Source organism: Daldinia loculata, assembly GCF_022478755.1.
Source record: "Daldinia loculata strain CBS 113971 unplaced genomic scaffold F4817scaffold_59, whole genome shotgun sequence".
In the NCBI taxonomy this organism is placed as follows: Eukaryota; Fungi; Ascomycota; class Sordariomycetes; order Xylariales; family Hypoxylaceae; genus Daldinia; species Daldinia loculata.
This window is the reverse complement of record NW_026054913.1, coordinates 43127-60989: the sequence shown is the minus strand read 5'-3', so window position 1 is coordinate 60989 and position 17863 is coordinate 43127. Positions and strand designations below refer to the sequence as shown.

The 17863-nt window shown below is 47.8% G+C and overlaps 7 protein-coding genes across 7 annotated transcripts; 4 read left to right on the top strand and 3 right to left on the bottom strand.

Annotated features, from left to right (window-relative positions):
- Positions 1-68: 68 nt before the first annotated feature.
- F4817DRAFT_348457 (DUF1682-domain-containing protein) lies at positions 69-1989 on the bottom strand. The gene is made up of 3 exons (XM_049304693.1): positions 1814-1989; positions 801-1650; positions 69-675 (listed from the first exon to the last, which is right to left on the bottom strand). Exons 1-3 carry the CDS (start codon positions 1884-1886, stop codon positions 303-305), a joined length of 1296 nt encoding a protein of 431 aa, XP_049155573.1. The 5' UTR covers positions 1887-1989; the 3' UTR covers positions 69-302.
- Positions 1990-2115: 126 nt separating this feature from the next.
- F4817DRAFT_348456 (uncharacterized protein) lies at positions 2116-4465 on the top strand. Its single transcript, XM_049304692.1, has 2 exons — positions 2116-3269; positions 3321-4465. The coding sequence occupies exons 1-2, from the start codon at positions 2352-2354 to the stop codon at positions 4014-4016; spliced, it is 1614 nt and encodes a 537-aa protein (XP_049155572.1). The 5' UTR covers positions 2116-2351; the 3' UTR covers positions 4017-4465.
- Positions 4466-5930: 1465 nt separating this feature from the next.
- F4817DRAFT_234961 (uncharacterized protein) lies at positions 5931-6383 on the top strand. The gene has a single exon (XM_049298959.1). The coding sequence runs from the start codon at positions 6023-6025 to the stop codon at positions 6296-6298; it is 276 nt and encodes a 91-aa protein (XP_049155571.1). The 5' UTR covers positions 5931-6022; the 3' UTR covers positions 6299-6383.
- On the top strand, positions 6384-8691 carry F4817DRAFT_368000 (uncharacterized protein; the record flags this gene model as incomplete). The annotated part of the gene is made up of 3 exons (XM_049307196.1): positions 6384-7361; positions 7420-8233; positions 8371-8691. The coding sequence occupies exons 1-3, from the start codon at positions 7009-7011 to the stop codon at positions 8689-8691; spliced, it is 1488 nt and encodes a 495-aa protein (XP_049155570.1). The 5' UTR covers positions 6384-7008.
- Positions 8692-9508: 817 nt separating this feature from the next.
- On the bottom strand, positions 9509-11718 carry F4817DRAFT_348451 (S-adenosyl-L-methionine-dependent methyltransferase). The gene is made up of 2 exons (XM_049304691.1): positions 11325-11718; positions 9509-11237 (listed from the first exon to the last, which is right to left on the bottom strand). The coding sequence occupies exons 1-2, from the start codon at positions 11523-11525 to the stop codon at positions 9624-9626; spliced, it is 1815 nt and encodes a 604-aa protein (XP_049155569.1). The 5' UTR covers positions 11526-11718; the 3' UTR covers positions 9509-9623.
- A 1949-nt stretch (positions 11719-13667) lies between these two features.
- On the top strand, positions 13668-16612 carry F4817DRAFT_348446 (MFS general substrate transporter). Its single transcript, XM_049304690.1, has 7 exons — positions 13668-14609; positions 14675-14735; positions 14813-14992; positions 15059-15130; positions 15202-15467; positions 15547-15914; positions 15983-16612. Exons 1-7 carry the CDS (start codon positions 14197-14199, stop codon positions 16306-16308), a joined length of 1686 nt encoding a protein of 561 aa, XP_049155568.1. The 5' UTR covers positions 13668-14196; the 3' UTR covers positions 16309-16612.
- A 10-nt stretch (positions 16613-16622) lies between these two features.
- On the bottom strand, positions 16623-17713 carry F4817DRAFT_319366 (uncharacterized protein; the record flags this gene model as incomplete). The annotated part of the gene is made up of 5 exons (XM_049301056.1): positions 16623-17045; positions 17328-17376; positions 17435-17442; positions 17510-17517; positions 17581-17713. The coding sequence occupies 5 exons, from the start codon at positions 17711-17713 to the stop codon at positions 16623-16625; spliced, it is 621 nt and encodes a 206-aa protein (XP_049155567.1).
- Positions 17714-17863: the final 150 nt, after the last annotated feature.

The following is a 17863-nucleotide window of genomic DNA, read 5'->3' as shown; positions in this document are numbered from 1 at the left end:
AGTCTTCGCGACCCTTACGTAATGGCAGGCAACACGGAGCGATAAGCAACAATTTAAACAAGTTTCATGTATTTATTCAAACAGACATTGCTAGCGTACACTTGACATGTTCCACGCCGGGCATTTTCCTACTACATAGGTACCTATACACGTCAAATATCGGAGCCGCCGATGAGAATAGCATCTGACCCTACCACATACGTCTGCTCGTCTCCACACGGCAGCTGTCCTTTCCTGTTCTTGGGGAACTTGGACAGGACAACGTCGTGCCGGTCTAATCGCGCGTTACCCGATTGCGCGTACTACGCGCGGACGGTCTGCTTCCTTGATGACTTGCGTAGCTCCTTCTCCCTCTCCTTCTCGAGGTACTTCTTCTGCGCCTTAGCGTCTAGGGCATTGAGCTCGGCGTCGCGCTTAGCCTTCCTTGCCTTGTCGCGCTCGGCCTGTCGTTCCTCGGCCTTCTCCTCTTCGGCTGCCTTTTGGATCTGCTTGATGGTCTCGTCTCGGACAACCTTGATCTTGCGTAGGATCTCTGGTCGGAAGTGGGCCGACGACGCTAGGTGATCGGGGATCCGGACGAAGTAGGCTAGGAGAGGAGCAAGATCATCGTAGTTGTTAGACGAGGGAAGACGGTACCGTAGGTAAAGGCGCTTGCGAGGAATCGTTTCATCCATCCTATGATATAATTAGCAAGTTTTCTTTTTGTAGGAATTAAGTAAATCATGTGGTCTTAGTTATGTGTAACCGCAATAGGTTATATATAACAAAGAGCGCGTACTATTACTAAAGGGAGCGCTTACTTAGTAGGCTTGTCAACGGGTTGATCGCTGATAATGAGGTACTCAAACAGATCACCAGCTTGCTTGATAGCCGAGGCAAGTTCGTCTGTCAGTAGCGTCTGGGTAACCTCAGCGCTCTCGCTCATGACTGTTGTCCAGATGGGCAGCTTGGCGTTGTCCTTGGTGAAGGTGATAGATAAGTCATAGCGATCTTCTCGGAGCTTCTTCATATTGTTCTTGTTAACAATGGCCCAGACAAACCCATCGAACGAGCTCTTGGAATCCTTGCTTCGTAGCTCAGCGGCGCCTGGTAGGCTGGGCACAATCTGAGCCTCCTTGCCGTCGAAGGGGTAGATAACAGCCTCAACCGCATCCTCGGGAGCAGCAAAGCTGTCGAAGAAGAAACTCAAGGCAGTCTCCAAACCGGTCATTACGGGGTTGAAGCGCTTCTTTAGGGTCAACTTGATGTCCATGAAGGCGACGTTTTGTCGGCCAGTCGCATAACTCGCGTACTCGAACAGGCTCTTGGCTTTTAGCAGCTTCTCAGGGTCCTGGTTAGATTGCTGCGGTACTCCACGAAAGCCGACAAGCGCGAATTCGCCGGTGAGGATCGGAGCGTGGGCTTTGATCCATGCTCTCGCCTTGGCGCGATTGAGTTTCGTACCAATGAAGTGCAGGGTGAAGATGACAGCAATGATGACCAAGATGATACCCTCAGCTCGGAAATCGCTCAGACTATGGCGCTCGTGAATATTATACCATTTCGTATACGGGCGAGCAGTAGGCACAGGACCACCGAGGCCAGCACCACTAGGGACGGTCTCGAATGATACAGGCGCTGGTGAAGGCGCATCGGCGAAGTCGGCAAAGTCTAGGAGGTTAAGTGTTAGTTATATATATGACTACCTAGATATGCTGGTAAAGGAATTGAGGTGTAAGAGTTGTATATTCGTTGGGCATTGGCTTCAGACCAGGTGTTCAAGGAGCAATTCTTGTCGCGTAGCTTATGAATGCGACTTGGGGATATAACTTACCTGAATCGGCGGAGGGAACTGGAGTAGCAGAAGACTTGCTACCTCCAACAAAGTTCTTTAAAAAGTCCGCCATGGTTGCGAGACTCGTCGCAGAATTTTGGTGTGCGCGGCGAAGTTGAGAAGGCGGAGTCGAAGATCGAGGGTCGAGGATCGAGGATCGAGGATCGAGGATCGAGAGACGTGGAACAATTTGGAGCAATCTCCAATAAATCGCTTAATTACCTAACCCGCAAAACTTAAAAATACAGCTTAAACCGCAGAATTGGAACGTGCACACCCAAGAGTTGGGGTTTTGGGGGGAGAGTTCTCCACATCTGGCCCTAAACAAATTGTGGCTTGAACTTTGACTCTGCCAGTCTGTGCAGAACTGAATGCATTAGGTTTAGACCCGTTACCCGGCAACCTGAACATGCAGTCAAAGAAACTCAAAGTCAATAATTAAATTATCGCTGTCAAAGTGAAAACCAAAACGCATAGACAACATTTAATAAATAATGAATGCGATTAGAATCCAACCGGAGCAACAAGCGAAGAGAAAATGTCGAAACAAACTTCTCTACGTAAATATGGAAAACAATCCAAGAAACCCAAAGCCGATCGATTATTCGTCGACCTACCACAGACACCAATGCGAAATCAGCCCCAGAAAGTAATAGAAGAACAGGACGATGATAGTTCCGATAAAAAGGTGCTGGAGGAATTGGTTGGAGGGATCTCTGCTATGGCGATACAAGACCAAAACATTGCACCACTAGATTCACTCCGACGCTCTCCCAGACGAAAAGAGCAACAGGCTCTCCTAAAACCACCACCACCCCTTACCCCGGCTCAACTCCGAAGACTCCCAGTAATAAGCCCACCTAAGCTAGAAATCCAAGATCAACTTAAGGATGGAGAAGTAAAGAAGGAATTACAAGTGCTTTCCTGGGCCGACATATGCCCACCAGGCGATAAGATCGTCAAGATAGCGGAGGCTTCTTATGCGGAAGTCTATCGCGTGACGAACGAACGCGGGACTAGCATTATTAAAGTCATCCGGATGGAATCGCCGATAAAAGCACAAACAAAAACTCAACAAAAATCTGGGCTCGTCGACGAAGAACCACATTCCGAGTCTGATTTGATGGGCGAATTAAAGATCTCGGAGTGGCTTGCCGACATACCAGGCTTCGTCGTCTACAAGGAAAGATATATAGTTCAGGGGAAAGCTTGCAAGGAGTTACTCGAAACACACCAGGCATTTCACAAGAAGTTAAAACGGCAGGATCCAGATAGACTTCAATTCTATCCATCGCCAAGCCGATACTTGCCTGGCACCAAGTTCCTAGTGGTTGAGCTAGGGGACGCAGGGACAGCACTTGAGGATTTTGAGCTAGAATCTGCCGACCAGCTATGGGACATATTCTTTCACGTCACCATCGCGCTCGCTCGTGCTGAGGCTCATATAGAATTTGAGGTTAGTAGATTATGTCCCTTTTCATTAGACGCCCTAGACTAACAACACTAGCATCGGGATCTTCACGAGGGAAATTTATGTATCCGTAGGATAATAGAACCGGTTCCCACAGCAGACCGAGGGCGTTCTAGCTGCTTTGGATTTTCCGGTCTCGATGTAACGATACTCGACTATGGGCTCTCTCGAGCTCACGCCGACTACGAGAACGAAGATTCGCTACCTATTGCTTATGATCTAGAAAGAGATTTAAGCATTTTCACCAGCGAACACGCACCCCAGTGCGAGGTGTATAGACGTATGAGATCCTTTATGTTGCGAGGAGACCGAGTGTGCCTACCCCCAAAAGGTCACAAAACACCTTACGAAGAGGGAATCGACGGCCCGATTTGCTGGGCTCAACACGAGCCTTACACGAATGTCTTATGGCTTGCGTACATCTACCAATGGATGGTGAAGCATTTCAAGGGACCCAAGAAAGAGGTCAATGCTTTTAAACGCGCTACGAAGGAATTCTGGACGTACCTCGACCCCGACGCCGCCGATGGTGTACCGGGCTTCGGAAGTGCTAGTGATATCGTGAGGTTCGCACTCGAGTCGGGATGGATAGAGGAGGATCAGTTGATGGGTATGCGGGACGAAGTCGAGAAATCGATATTATCGGTTCTAACGACTAATGACTTGGGAAGGGAGATAGACGAGGAAACTTTTGCAGAAGCATACCTGAGAAGATCGCCTAGAAGGCGCTAACGTAATGCCGTGTAAGCCGACTGAAATAGATGTGTCGATCAACGGCGTTCGGGTTAAAGGGTTACAGGATCAGGATCAGGTTCATGGACCGGCATTGGTCCACGGTGGTTAAGGCCAGGGAAAGGATATAGGATACCATTTGATATAAATTGTTAATCATACCGAGATAACCTATACGTGACTATGTCTGAAGCCGATCTATGATTCATACTGGTGGACGTAAGGGCGATTCGCTACTACACTTACTGGGGGGGAGTCGGGAGAGTCACATACTCCATCCTGATATCTTGTTTTTGGAAGGCCTGAAATGGCACAAACCAGTTTTGACTTGGTCGAAGCTCGTATAAAGTTCAAGGGAGAGATCGTATCTCCTCACTGCATGCACTGCTGATCAAGTTGATCCTATTTAGTTTTTGATCACCAACACAAACAAAATGCATATATTCTCCGAATCGTACCAAGCAGTAGAAACAGATCGTGCTCGGGGACCTACATGAGATTATAGTCTATTTAATCTACGCCGTCCGGTATTGACCCGGTTTCTTTTCATAGAACCAATCATTCAGACACGCGACTTGGTATGGCTTGGTACGACGTCGCGCAGCGGGAGCTATTAATATATTTAGATATATTTATTGCTTTGGCCTACGGAGAGACCTCGCGTTACCTGAACTCACCTGATGCGGTGTAAACTATATCGTTAACTATTAACTATTATATTGTGTCCTGTCGGCGAAGCGCTGAATGTGACCTAGATATGGGAATTATGGTTATAGTCCCCTACGAATAATGTGTTCTCGCGCCAAGGAAAGATCAGCGTCTACAGAATCGATTGGCACGCAGATCAAGTTTTCCAGCCGCGCGCAACAGCAAGGCGGCGGCTTGATTTTTCCTCTTTTACTTTTCAGCTCGCCCGCCATGCCCGGCTGGGTTTAATACACTACGATGAGTTCCCGTCGGGATGGTATGGTAAACAATAGCCGGTGTAACATCGTGTCCCGTCGCCTTGGCAGGCCTTACGTCGTACTACGTGACTAAGTGGATGTGTTCAATGCCGCTTGAATATTTCAAGTTTTTTTCGACGTATGCCGTGTACGTATGGCTCGTCTTATTAGGGGTTAACACGTACTCGTCCGACACGAAGTTATGGAAGAAAGAATAACTAGCAATATAGCAATATAACTAGCAATAACAATTTATCCCTTTACAGTAAGGGGGATATTGGGCATCTATTCCTTGCCGAGGCTGATGTATATGTGTGTGCGTGTAGTAAGCAAAGTATTATGTAAATACGTGGATAGGAGGTTGGCAAGTTCCAAATTGTGGCATCAAATTCCCTATTTCGAATGGGTTTTGGTAAAAGTGGTAAAAGTAGTAAAAGGGGTCTTAGGGGTTGTGAAATGCTGCCATGTACCTTCCTTAATACCCTATGTAATACTACAACACTATGTATCTACCAATAGCGGTAGCATCCGGTCTCTAGGACCAATAGAATAACATGAACAAGTTTAAACCTTTCTATGACCCACATTAGCGTGTTTCAGATCCTACCCGATCTTAATGGAGATAAAATATAGGTAAAATATAGGTAGGTACCGAGTCACTTCGTACCTGGCAGGACTGGTTTTCCCTTTTTATTAAGGGGGAAATGATCAGCGACATCTTGCAGACTGGACATCTTGTCGTCATCCCACTAAAGTGGCCCTGCAATTCTAGCCCGCCAGCCCGCTTCGATCCTCGACAAGGCGAAAGAACAAGACAGACAATTGCCAGGGAATATGGAACCCAATATAGAAACCAAACGAAACTTGATCCCGGCTAGTCTAGTCAATCGATCCCAGGCCCTATCGATTCTTCCATAATACACTACATATTCGTTCATCAAGAAAGAAAAAAAAGGAGCTGGGCGGAGATGAACAAGATGAACAAGATGGGGTCCCTCTGTTTCGAAATGCATACATAGGACTTTTTAATCACGCATTGCAATAGGGGAACATGTAGGTCTTATGTTGTTTCTCACTACCACCAATTACTACTTACCTACATACAAACGTACCTACTTACATGTGTATGTAGGTTTTTATGTTGCAAAAGTGGGAGGACCCTTACCACAAGTCTTTTTATTGGATTTAGAGAGAGGGTTACATACCTTTTCCCGGCTCAAATCCTCGAATTTCTGGTTTCTCTCTCTCGGTCGTTTTGGTGCGGATTTGCCGCTAGCCCTGCCATTCCCCTGCATGACGAATCGACGAATAACTTCGCGCCAACCATTCTCTGCTTAGCTTTGCAGGCGTGTGGCATGGGACGACTGACCTATCATACAACGTCTTCCAACCCAAACCAGCCCAGCCAGCCAGCAGCAGGCCCAGCTTGACCTACCAAAATCCACCAAAGCCCACCCAACCCCTTTCTAAATCCCCACCTTCACGCCAACCTACCTTGCCTACCATGGCATGCCTGAATTACACCTGCATAAGGTACCGAAGCTACTATCAGATGGTTTCTATTTTCTTGCCGAGCCGGCCTGGCTACTACCATGCCACCATACCCTACGGCCCCATAGGCTGAAAGATCGTGGTCCACTAATTAATATACGAACCTCCTCGGTGGTCTTCTAATTTTTCTTCTCTCCCTCTCTCCGCCTCTTCACCTTGCAGACCTCTATCCGCTGTCTTGGGGTTTAACCATTCGCTCATTTGCTTGTCGCGATTCACACTCTTTCAAAGCTCCGCCGGCTGAGTCTACCGTTCATTTACCAAACAAATCTTTTGTTTGTCCCTTCTTTCTTGGACTGGTCCCCCTATCAGCGCTCAACTCGAGACTTCAAATCACCGCCCACAGACTATTCTGTCAGACAATCCTTATTAAGGGCTTGGTCCGGTGTTAGCATTTAAAGAATATCATTCCCTGAAACAAAAAGTTCTAGGCACTACAATCAGTTGCCCATCACAATACAACAGATACTTTGAGGCATACGAAAAGGGAAGCAAACATGAAGTACGCAACTGTTGGTGCTTTGGCCTCCGTGGTCGCCACGGCTGCGGCAGAGAAGACGGACTCGACCTTTGCTGTCCTCCATTTTACCGGCCAGCACCAGTTCTTGACCGAAGGTCCTATAGATCCCGTCGTCAACCCTGGAACGGAAGCAACCCATTATCACAGTATCATGGGAGGTAGCAACTTCGGCATTTCTACCTCGGGTGACGATCTCTTAAGTTCAAATTGTACTACGACTACCATCAAGAACGACAAGAGCAACTACTGGGTTCCATCTCTCTTCTTCCAAGATCCCAAGGATGGCACCTTCGAAAAGGTCCCCCTGTATTACATGAATGTGTACTACTTGTATGTTCTTCTATTATAACTCCTATAAGTGAGATTGGTTTGTCTAACATATGTTTAGCTTCGAGCCCACCAACAGCAGTATTGAGCCGTTCCCCGTTGGGTTGAAGATGTTGAGTGGTGATACCAAAGCCAGAGATCCTCCCAAATTCGGAGGTGGAAGCAATGTTGACCCTACCAGGGGCCCAATCCAGCCAGTTCAGTGGACTTGCCCTAGACAGAGCTACGATCCTCCATCCTACCCCGTGGATTCTGACGGAACCACGGCCGGTCTTCAGGATCCCCAAAACCAGGGCGCAGGTGCGGGTTTCCCCCTTTACGACTGCGACGGCACCTACTCTCCCCTCCGTCAGGATATCCACTTCCCTTCGTGCTACAACCCAGAAGCTGGTCTTAATGACTACAAAAACAACATGGCGTGGCCTACCCCTGAGAACGGACTACTAAACTGCCCCGCCGGATGGACCCACGTCCCTCACCTCTTCTATGAGGTCTACTGGGATACTCCCTCGTTCAAGGATAGGTGGACCCCTGATGGAAAGACCCAGCCTTTCGTTCTGTCCAACGGTGATGCTACTGGTTACAGCTCGCACGGTGACTTTATCTCCGGCTGGGACCAGGAAACCCTCAGGACTATTATCAACACTTGCAATGTTGGCACTCTCGGCATGGAGCACTGCCCCGATATTCCCGGTGGTGTCAACGACGACCAGGACTGCACGATCGAGCCTGCTGTCGGTACCATGGTGAAGGCTGCGCAGACTCTCAAGTCCCTCCCGCTCAACTGCCCGGTTACTGGCTGGGGCAAGGGTTCTTCCAGCGACTCTGGTTCCGACTCTGACTCTTCCTCGTCGGAGCAGCCTGCTACCTCGACCGTGAGTAACTCCCGGACCCATTTACTTTCTTTTCCAACTTGTTTCGGTGCCTTCTTCCTGTGCCTCTTGAACATAACCTAGTACTCTCAACACGGACCAAGTTATATAAATATTGTTACTAACACTGGATGCCATAGTACAAGGCAAGCAGCGCCGCCCAGGAATCTTCTGCGCAATCTTCGACCGCTGAGTCGGATTCGGTCCCTACCGGAAATGCGTTCATCGAGCGACCCAGCTCATCCACCGTGGCCGCAGCACCTGTTGTCACCGCCGCTGCAGTAAAAGAATCGTCCGAGGAGAGCAATCCCAATGTTGCCACCGTCTGGGATGTCGTATACGTCACCGAGACTACCACTGTGCAGCCCGAAGCCACGCCTATTGTCCGCAGACGCCGTGCTCCCGTACACAGCCATGGCCACATCAAGCGCCACCAGCACAACGTACACGGCCGCCGATAAGCAGGTGCGCGAGTGGCCAACCAGCCAGTCAATTATTTGATTCTATGTCCATACACGACTTTGTAGGGATTGCGTGGCGCTGTCGAGGGTCGGTCGCATCATAGAGGATCCATGGGAGGGCATGTGATATTGGGACATTTTTGATTTGCTATTGTTCTTGGATACCTTATGTAGGGCGGGAAAAGCCCGCGAGACATAGAAAATTCTAGCGACGCCTCGCTGTCGATACCTTGATCAGGGGCGCACTTAAAATTGGGCGATGTACGGGTCACATTTAGAGGATACGTAGCTTGCGCTCATCTTCACTTCTTGATGTAGCATATTTGTATACAATTTATGAACATTGTTCGATTTTGACTATACATTTACATAGAGATTTAACTCTGTATTCAAGCGATTCATTTATGGTCGGTAATTGTCCGTGTGATTTATATTCGTTTTTGTCCCGAGCTATACTGGTGAAGATTTAGACAGCAAGGAAAATGAGAGATTTGAATATAAGTTATATAACCCGTAAACGTGCGAATATAAAGCTTCCTGTAATCTGTAGCAACTGGGTGTACAGTGAGCAACCCCCTTATTCACGAACACGCCTATTTGAGTTTCACTCCGCGTACATTAGGTCTAGCGCGCGAGATGAATATTTAGTAAAGTAAACACGGCGGTGTTTTGATTATAAATATGAGCTCTATTCCGTGTCTAAACTATACATGGAGAATATTGGTTACGTCTAGAGTACCTGAGATGTAGATATACTCGTGACATTGGACTGTTAGATAGGTGTTCATCTAGACATAGGCATGGATGAGATATATGATTAAATGTAGTAATGATTCCAACATATGCCCGTCGAGGTCTTATAGCGATTTATTCTGTTTATTCAAGTTATAGAACAAGTTGGGTATTATCCTGTAGAAAGGGTATTATATATATCAATCATCAAAACCATTCCACTCCCCCTCATCAGAATCGCTTTGGCTACTATGGTCGCTGCTCAAGTCGCTTGCAGTTTCGGAATCCATATCATAGTCTTCCTCTCCCTCATCCTTTTCCTTTTCTTTCTCTCCCTCGTCCGCGCCATGCTGAGTGTTATTAGCTCGTACAGATTGATCCGCCCTCTTACCACTCCCCGTGGAACTAGGGCCATATCCCGGCTTAAACGTCGGCATACCCATGCTGTTTCTAATAATGCGACCGCCATCGTCGCGAATATAAGGACCATCGCCATCTTCAAAAGCAGATTTCACATCGCGGACAAAACCAGCGACGAAGAATCCCATGACACCCCGCCCATCGTCTTTATAAGATCTAATACACGCCTCAGCAACCTCGGAATCTCCGTCGCTCGCTTCAACGGATCCCCGAACCGGCCACTCGCGAAGCCCTCGGACCTGCTCGTCCCGCCGTAGTATGCGCCAGCCCCTTTCCTTGGCAACATCGGATTGTAGGGCTTTCAGGACAACTTGCTCGTTCTCCTGGGCGTGGATTGAGCAAGTCGAGTAAGTGATCTTCTTTGCAGCGGGGAATTTGAAGGCGTGAAGCAGCAGAATAAGTTGGAATGACGATAGTGCTTCTAAGCGTGCCTCTAATTCCTTTTCGGAGGTAACTATCGTTTCTTTCCCATCGTCATCGACCATAATTGGCTGTGACGTGTTTTTACCGGCCTCGGAATCATCACGCTTCCGCTTACGATTGGTGTTAGGGAGCGGCTTCTTGAACGCGCCTGGGACGTCGGGGAGGTATATCGCAGGCATTTCATCTCTACCAACTATACCACTACCCGAGCAGCTGGGATCTAGAAGCAAGCAGCCAACGTTTGTAAACAGTTCGGAATTCGGATCGACCCTGAGGAAGTCCTGGCCGAAGCTCATTCTCGTGATTTCTTTGGCACCAGCTAGCTTGACCATCTTTTCCAAGGTCCGCGAACGCTTTGGATCTTTCTCAAATGCATATACGGTCTGAGTACACTCCTCCTTCTCCGGAGCCCGAGAGTGTACGATGGCTGCAAGATGGGTTGTCTTGTTCCCAGGGGCCGAACAAGAGTCAATGACGTCGCCATCTTCAGCGCGAGGATCCAGTAGATATGCGGGAAAGCAAGAAGCTTTGTCCTGCAATATTATAGCTCCAGACGTATATGCTGCCGTCTTGGTGATCTCAAAGCTGGGGGGTATAGCTATCAGGTTTGGGATATGCTCGTCCACATATAGGAATTTCCCAGGAGCAGCCGTAACCTCACCAACGCTGAGAACCCTGGTGAAAGCAACGAAAGTGGTTGCTAACTGATCCTCAATGGTAGTCTTCAAGACATTCACACGCACCCATCGCGGATAAGCGGCTGTCCCGCCCAAGAATTCGGCGGTTACTTGTTCCCTAAGGGCTTCGACAGACCCAGCTTTCCTCCGTAGGCGCGCCCTAGTGAACTCGGCATTCAAACGCGCCTTATGACGCTCAATTGAGGCCCTGAGACCATGACTAGCAGGAAGCGCAATACCTTTCTTGGATATTACGAAGTCATGGACGAGCAGTAGAGCCAGCAAGGGGCTAAGCTATGTATCCCTAGGTAGTTAGCAAGGCTGAGGGCGAGAGGCTAGGAGTTTTCCTATTGAGTAGCTACCTAAGGTAAGGGTGCTCACCTTGCGCTCATGACGTAAAAGTTCCGAATTATCAATAACTTCTTTTAGCACAGGACTCCATTTGCAAGTCTCCAATGCCAGGGCGTAGACTTGCTGCTGAGGAGACTTTAGGTCCTTCTTCCCAAAGATGCGAGTTTTCAAGTTGCCGCCAGTGGATGGCGTTGCCGATAGTATATCGGCTGTCTCATGATACAGAGACATTCTTCCCGGAGCATGTTCAGCCGCATGCTCAGGGGTACAGGACGTTGGTTGTACCGTATGTCTTGCATAAGGGGTTTGTAAGAGCGAAGGTTCGCGGCGTGCAACTCAAAATGCAAAATCTTGGGTCAAGATCTTTAATCGATAAGGAAATCTACCATGCAACAACTCGGCAATCTACGCGCTAAAGATAGAGCTACCCAGATATTGATAACTACCTCCCTGCGGCTGATTGCCATCTTTAAATGTTTGCTTTGATTATGCAAGTACTTCATACACTACCTAACATATTTCCACCAACATTACATACCTCCTAATAATGTATGTAAGAGTAGGATCTCCAAACTATTGCCCAGCTTGTTTAAGGCTTGTTTAGGTCATCGATAAATACGAGACATATCTAACTATTACCGCCACTCTTCATTTTATCGAGAGCATTTCACATAGGCAACTTCGATAATTTATTTTTCCAAACGCCTGGAAGGGACAAAGGGACATCGTATGTTTTATATACTTACCTAGGTAAGGATCGAGATCCGGGTCCACTAGCTTTGTGCTTTGGTGTCCATCAAAGCTGAAAATCTGCCACCTGGGGTTCCAAGGATGGCGACATGTCTTTCGGTCCCGTTCTACACAGATACGCCCATATGTGCATTCGAGATAGCCTTTAGGCTTTGGCCCTCTCCAAATCCCTCGTCCGGAGTCTTGGCGGCAAGCTAGTCCAACAGTTGCGATTGTTGTCCGGACTAAACTGTGAGATTAGGTACCTACGTATAGTTATCCCATGCAGCCACATGGTGGTGTGTACAAGGTTCTGTGTGATGAGCCTTGCAGTTGGGCACCGTAAGCGGAAAGGCCGACCGTATTGTCAATCAGACGCAGCCACCATATGCTCTCCTGAAGGCCCAGATATAGTGAGGAAAACGGAACGGGGTTTTACAACATTGCGAATCGAACGAGGTTCGTCTCCTATGAGTAGGTATCTAAAATATGCTCGGATATCATGTCACTCCGGTATTTATCACGGACCCGAAATAACACCTCGAAACTTATCAACGAATCTCTCAGCTCGGTAGTGTGAATTGCTATTTGTTATAATTATTTCGATCTTATCAACCTTCCGACATACGACTAAATAAGTCTGTGACGTGTACTTCAACCAATCCAAATGCAAATAAGGCTCGATTTTACACATGTGCAGATGAGATGGGCGGAGATGGCGGAGGGTCGGTCAGTCAAGTCCGCATCTACTAATAACATCATCATCATGCCCAACAGTTACACAGGCATCTTCCTTATTTCTTTATTGAGAGGCAAGTCGGATGGTCGGAGCTTTGATGATACCGTCTTCATAGGACTCCAAAAACCCCCAGGGATCCTTCGTAAGCCTGATAGGGCCACGCGATCGAAGGGGCGCCACGCAGTTGCGATTCCTGTTTAGATCCCTTCAAACCTCGGCTTCGGTAGATTTCCTTTCTTTCAATATTACAGAAATACAGCCCCGAGGGCTGCATAAGATATGGATGTTGCGCCATCCTATTGATTAGAGCGGTATAAGTTACACTCTCTCGGAAAGGGGACGGATTTTACAACCAACACAAACGTGCAGCTACATATGCGGTCCTAATTGAATCCCGTCCTGTGCGTCCTGTCAGTGCGGTAAGACAAGCAAACACCATAATTTCACCAATCATAAATACGGGAGGGAGAAATTAGAGATGTTTAGCTTCACCAGGAGTATTTTAGAAGTCGTTGATCAAACCGTGAAATTTCATGCTTAAATCAAGGCATCACGAAAGGGTGTAATTTGAAATAATCATCAAGCCCTTAACCACCACTAATAGCCGAGTTGGCAAATGTCGGTATGTGAATATATAGTCGGACCGGGTTTGGAATAAACCCCGTATCATCACCATTGTCTAAACCTGTAAAGGTCACACAGTCCCGTCAGGTTGGGACTGATTAGTCGTTGATCAAGGTTAAGAATCCATGCGATTCGCAAATATTGACGTCGCTTACTCCGGCAAGTCCCGTTTGGTAGGGAGAATGTAACAATGGGACTCCGGAGCTTATGTCATGGATATGAGATGAGAATCAAGCATACCTCCAACACTAACACATGCACACTTTAAATCCAACTACAATGTAGAATGGATGACATGGTTGTGTTGTTCCTCGGGCTTGGATAAGTTCAAAAATAGACCAAGGGTTTGAGTCCTCAGCTGAATCACACTGTATAACTTGTAGACTAAAGGATGTAACATTCCAACCGGACCTCATATAAATCACTACCTTTCACATCAAATCAATACCTTTACCCAGTAGACTCGATCTGTAGGGACCGAGCAGCGAGATGCCGGTTATGTTACACCAGACGGTATCCATAAGTACCTAAATCCGTGTCCAAACAAAGAAAATGTATCTACATTAGTCTGTAAATATTTCCCCAGCGGGACCTATATATTACTTTAATAGCTCGTCGGCAGGGACTTCCTTGGCTGATCCCTTTGGTTGGGAACTTCTCATATACAATATACAAACCTAAATACATACCTCATAGATAATAAGCCTCTTCTACTACTGCTCCCCCCAAGACAGAAAAATAAATATAAAGATATTCTGTAGGTTGAGTAAACACCTCGCTCTCATACGAAAACACCACGACTTGCCCATCATGTCGTCGCCCGAATCGTCTTCGGACGAGTCGTCCGCCACCGTAACGGAACAACAACTTCCTCGGCGTGACGTGGAAGCTCAGAAGCCAAACGAGAAGCTATCGTACTGGAAACGCCAGTTTGATCTGGCCGGCGTTACTCCCGCGGTGATGGAATGGAAGTACAGGGGAAGCGGGACGACGGACGATCCTTTCATAGTCGACTTCCTCCCCGAAGACCCGAAGAATCCGATGAAGTTTTCCACGAGGAGGAAATGGGGTATCACGGGTTTACAGGCTATCGCCGTGCTCGCGGTTACGTTTGTCTCGACGGCTTATTCGGGGGGTATTGGTGAGGTTATTCGCGAGTTCGGGGTCAGCGAGGAAATCGCTATTCTGGGAATTTCGCTTTTTGTCCTCGGGTTTGCTGTAGGGTACGTATCGGGTTATATTGCTCTCATCGCCATAGCGTATTATTATACTGACTTGTCATTTATAGTCCGCTGTTGTGGGCTCCGTTGTCTGAGATGTATGGTAGACAATTGCTATTCTTCATTACGGTAAGTTGAATACCCGCTCTAGGTCCCCCTTACCGGATAGCTACCTATGAACAACTACTAACACTATATTTTTATAGTATGGATGCTTAACCGCGTTCAACGCCGGCGCAGCGGGATCTCCGAATATTCAATCACTCATCATCCTCCGTTTCTTCGCTGGTACCATCGGAAGTTCACCCCTGACTAACTCTGGCGGAGTCATCGCCGACATGTTCACCGCTAAGGATAGAGGTTTGGCTACTGCTATATTTGCTACCGTATGTTCTTCACCTACCCAATCCAGAATCACAACTGTACGAAAACTAATTCTCATTCTTCTCTAGGCTCCTTTCCTTGGTCCATCCATCGGCCCAATCGCCGGTGGTTTCCTCGGCACAGCAGGAGGATGGCGATGGGTACGTAACCAACCATTCAACCCCCTATTCTCCCCAAGTAAATATCTACTAACTCCTCATTCATGTAATAGGTCGAAGGCCTAATGGCATGCTTCACCGGTCTCCTGTGGTTTATCTGCACCTTCCTCGTCCCTGAGACATACGCGCCCATCCTCCTCCGCAGACGAGCAGAGAAGTTATCCGAGATGACTGGAAAGGTTTACGTGTCCAAGCTTGATGCCGGCAAGCCTAAGAAGACCGTTGGTCAGGAGTTCAAGATTGCCTTGTCTCGTCCTTGGATCCTGCTCTTCCGCGAACCGATCGTTCTTCTTACTTCGCTTTATATGGCTATCGTGTAGTATGTACCCCCTTTGAAATATTCCTGTCCAATGCATAATTACGAAATAATATAAGAGAATGCTAACTCCTGTTTTCAGCGGAACTCTATACATGATGTTCGCCGCCTTCCCAATCGTCTACCAGCAGAATCGTGGGTGGTCCGCAGGTGTCGGCGGGTTAGCTTTCCTGGGTATTGCCGTCGGTATGCTAGTCGCGGTCTCGTACAGCATCTGGGACAATACACGATACGCCAAGACTATGGCAGCTCATGGAGGGAACGCTCCGCCTGAAGCGAGGTTGCCGCCCGCTCTAGTTGGCTCCGTCCTATTACCCGTCGGGTTATTCTGGTTCGCGTGGACTTGCGGTCCCGACATTCACTGGATCGTATCCATCATCGCATCTGGTTTCTTTGCTACTGGGCTGGTCCTTGTCTTCCTCAGCCTGATGAACTATATGATTGACTCATGTAAGTCCTAAAACCCCTATTACAAAACAACAAGACGTATTTCAAGGATATATCTAACACAGAAGCAGATGTCATATACGCCGCCTCAGTCCTAGCCGCAAACTCCGTTCTCCGATCCATCTTCGGCGCCGCGTTCCCGCTATTCACGACAGCCATGTACAACAACCTCGGGATCCACTGGGCGAGCTGTATTCCCGCGTTCCTCGCCCTCGCGTGTCTACCCTTCCCGTTCCTCTTCTACAAGTTCGGTGGGCGTATCCGCATGAAGTGCAAGTTCGCCGCCGAGGCCGCCAAGGTCCTCGAGAAGATGCGCACGAGAAACGACCACGACGGTCCGCCAGGTCCGCCGGTGAAGCCCGAGAAGTTGGAGAAGACGGCTGAGGAGTCAAATTAAGTTAATGCATTCCGTATTCCATACCTACCTAAGTATTAATATCATGGGACAAACAAGGTGGATTCGGCTGCTAAGTACATAATACATGATTTTGGAAAAAAGTAGAGTCATTTTGGGCATGCTGTGCATAGCAGTAGTTTATCACTTATAACCACGCAGCATTTGGATAGAACAGGGCGTTACTGAGGAATAAGGATAAGTTTTTCTGTGCCACGATAGAATACGCATACCTATCGAATAGAGACCTGGTGGCTAAGAGATTTAGCCATATAGTTAATTACAAATATCTGCTTTGTCTAGTAGTATGAATCGATTCAGAGCTCATCGCGACCCGCCAACTTAATTTTGACACCTGGTATCTTCCTCATTGATACCTTTTGGGTAGCATCGATGCGGCCTCCCAGGTCATCGTATGTAGTTTTCACGCCGGGCGGTGTCCAGGGCCTGATCCGTCCTTGACAGACATCTAGACCCCAGCCTTGGACCTCACTCGAGGTCCACCCCTTGCCCTTGGGGTAAGGGTAGATCCTATCCTTCGAAAGCTGATGGACCGCACCGGCCGGGAGCACATCTGGATCAAGACCGAGCTTTGCGGGTAGATCGGGGAACTCGAGGGGATCGACGGTGACCATGGGAAGGCTCTTATAGTTACCGCGAGCTATCTTGTTTAAATCTTTTCGTATCCCAGCACGCTCTGCCTCCGTAGCAGCAAAGACGTAGACCATTGACCATCCACGCTACATCGTTTTTAGTAGGTTTTTACTATTTCGAGTTGAAGTATAGATATAATCATATCGTTGGCAGACACAGGAAGGAATGATTCTGAAATAAACTCGCGTCGAGGAACCGCTGGTGGTTATGTGGTAGAAGCTCTCCCATGACTGGTCGCGAGGCCTCCTTTACGAAAGTCTCGAGTGCGGCAGTATCTGTTTTCATTTGCTAAATAATTTCACAGTTGTAGATGAAGAGACTCCATGTGAAGCGCATATGGTGGCATTCGCCGTACAGTCGATACTAACAAATGACACTTTCGCCTCGGGAAGCGCTAGCGACCATTCCGTCTTCTTACTTTACTCATATTATATTAGCACTTGACGCAAACTAGAAGGATTGTGAGGGTACTAACTCCGAAGGCTTTATCATGGGTAAATGTCAGATTCCGCTCAACTCAGAACCCGTTTTCTCTAGTAGAAAGACTCACATTTATAACTACTTAAATGTTAGTCTTATACCGTAAGATAATCAAGCCAGGTCGAACTGTTCTTCACTTACAAGCGACTACAGCTGCTGCTTCGTTATTCTTGAGCATAGATTCAAGATCAGACTCTGAGAGATGTTCCCATGTATATGCGACGCTGAAGAATAGTGTATAAACACACAGCAGAAGTGTCGCGAGCTGCGACATGATTGCTAGTTGCTCGCCAGATTTGAAAGACCACTAGGCGACAATTTCGAATTCCAATAATCACATGCAAGAATCGTGAACACGGAGTGAAACAGGATCTATTATATTAGAGCTCTCCTGAAGTCATTAGCTACAGGTGCTGAGGTAGTA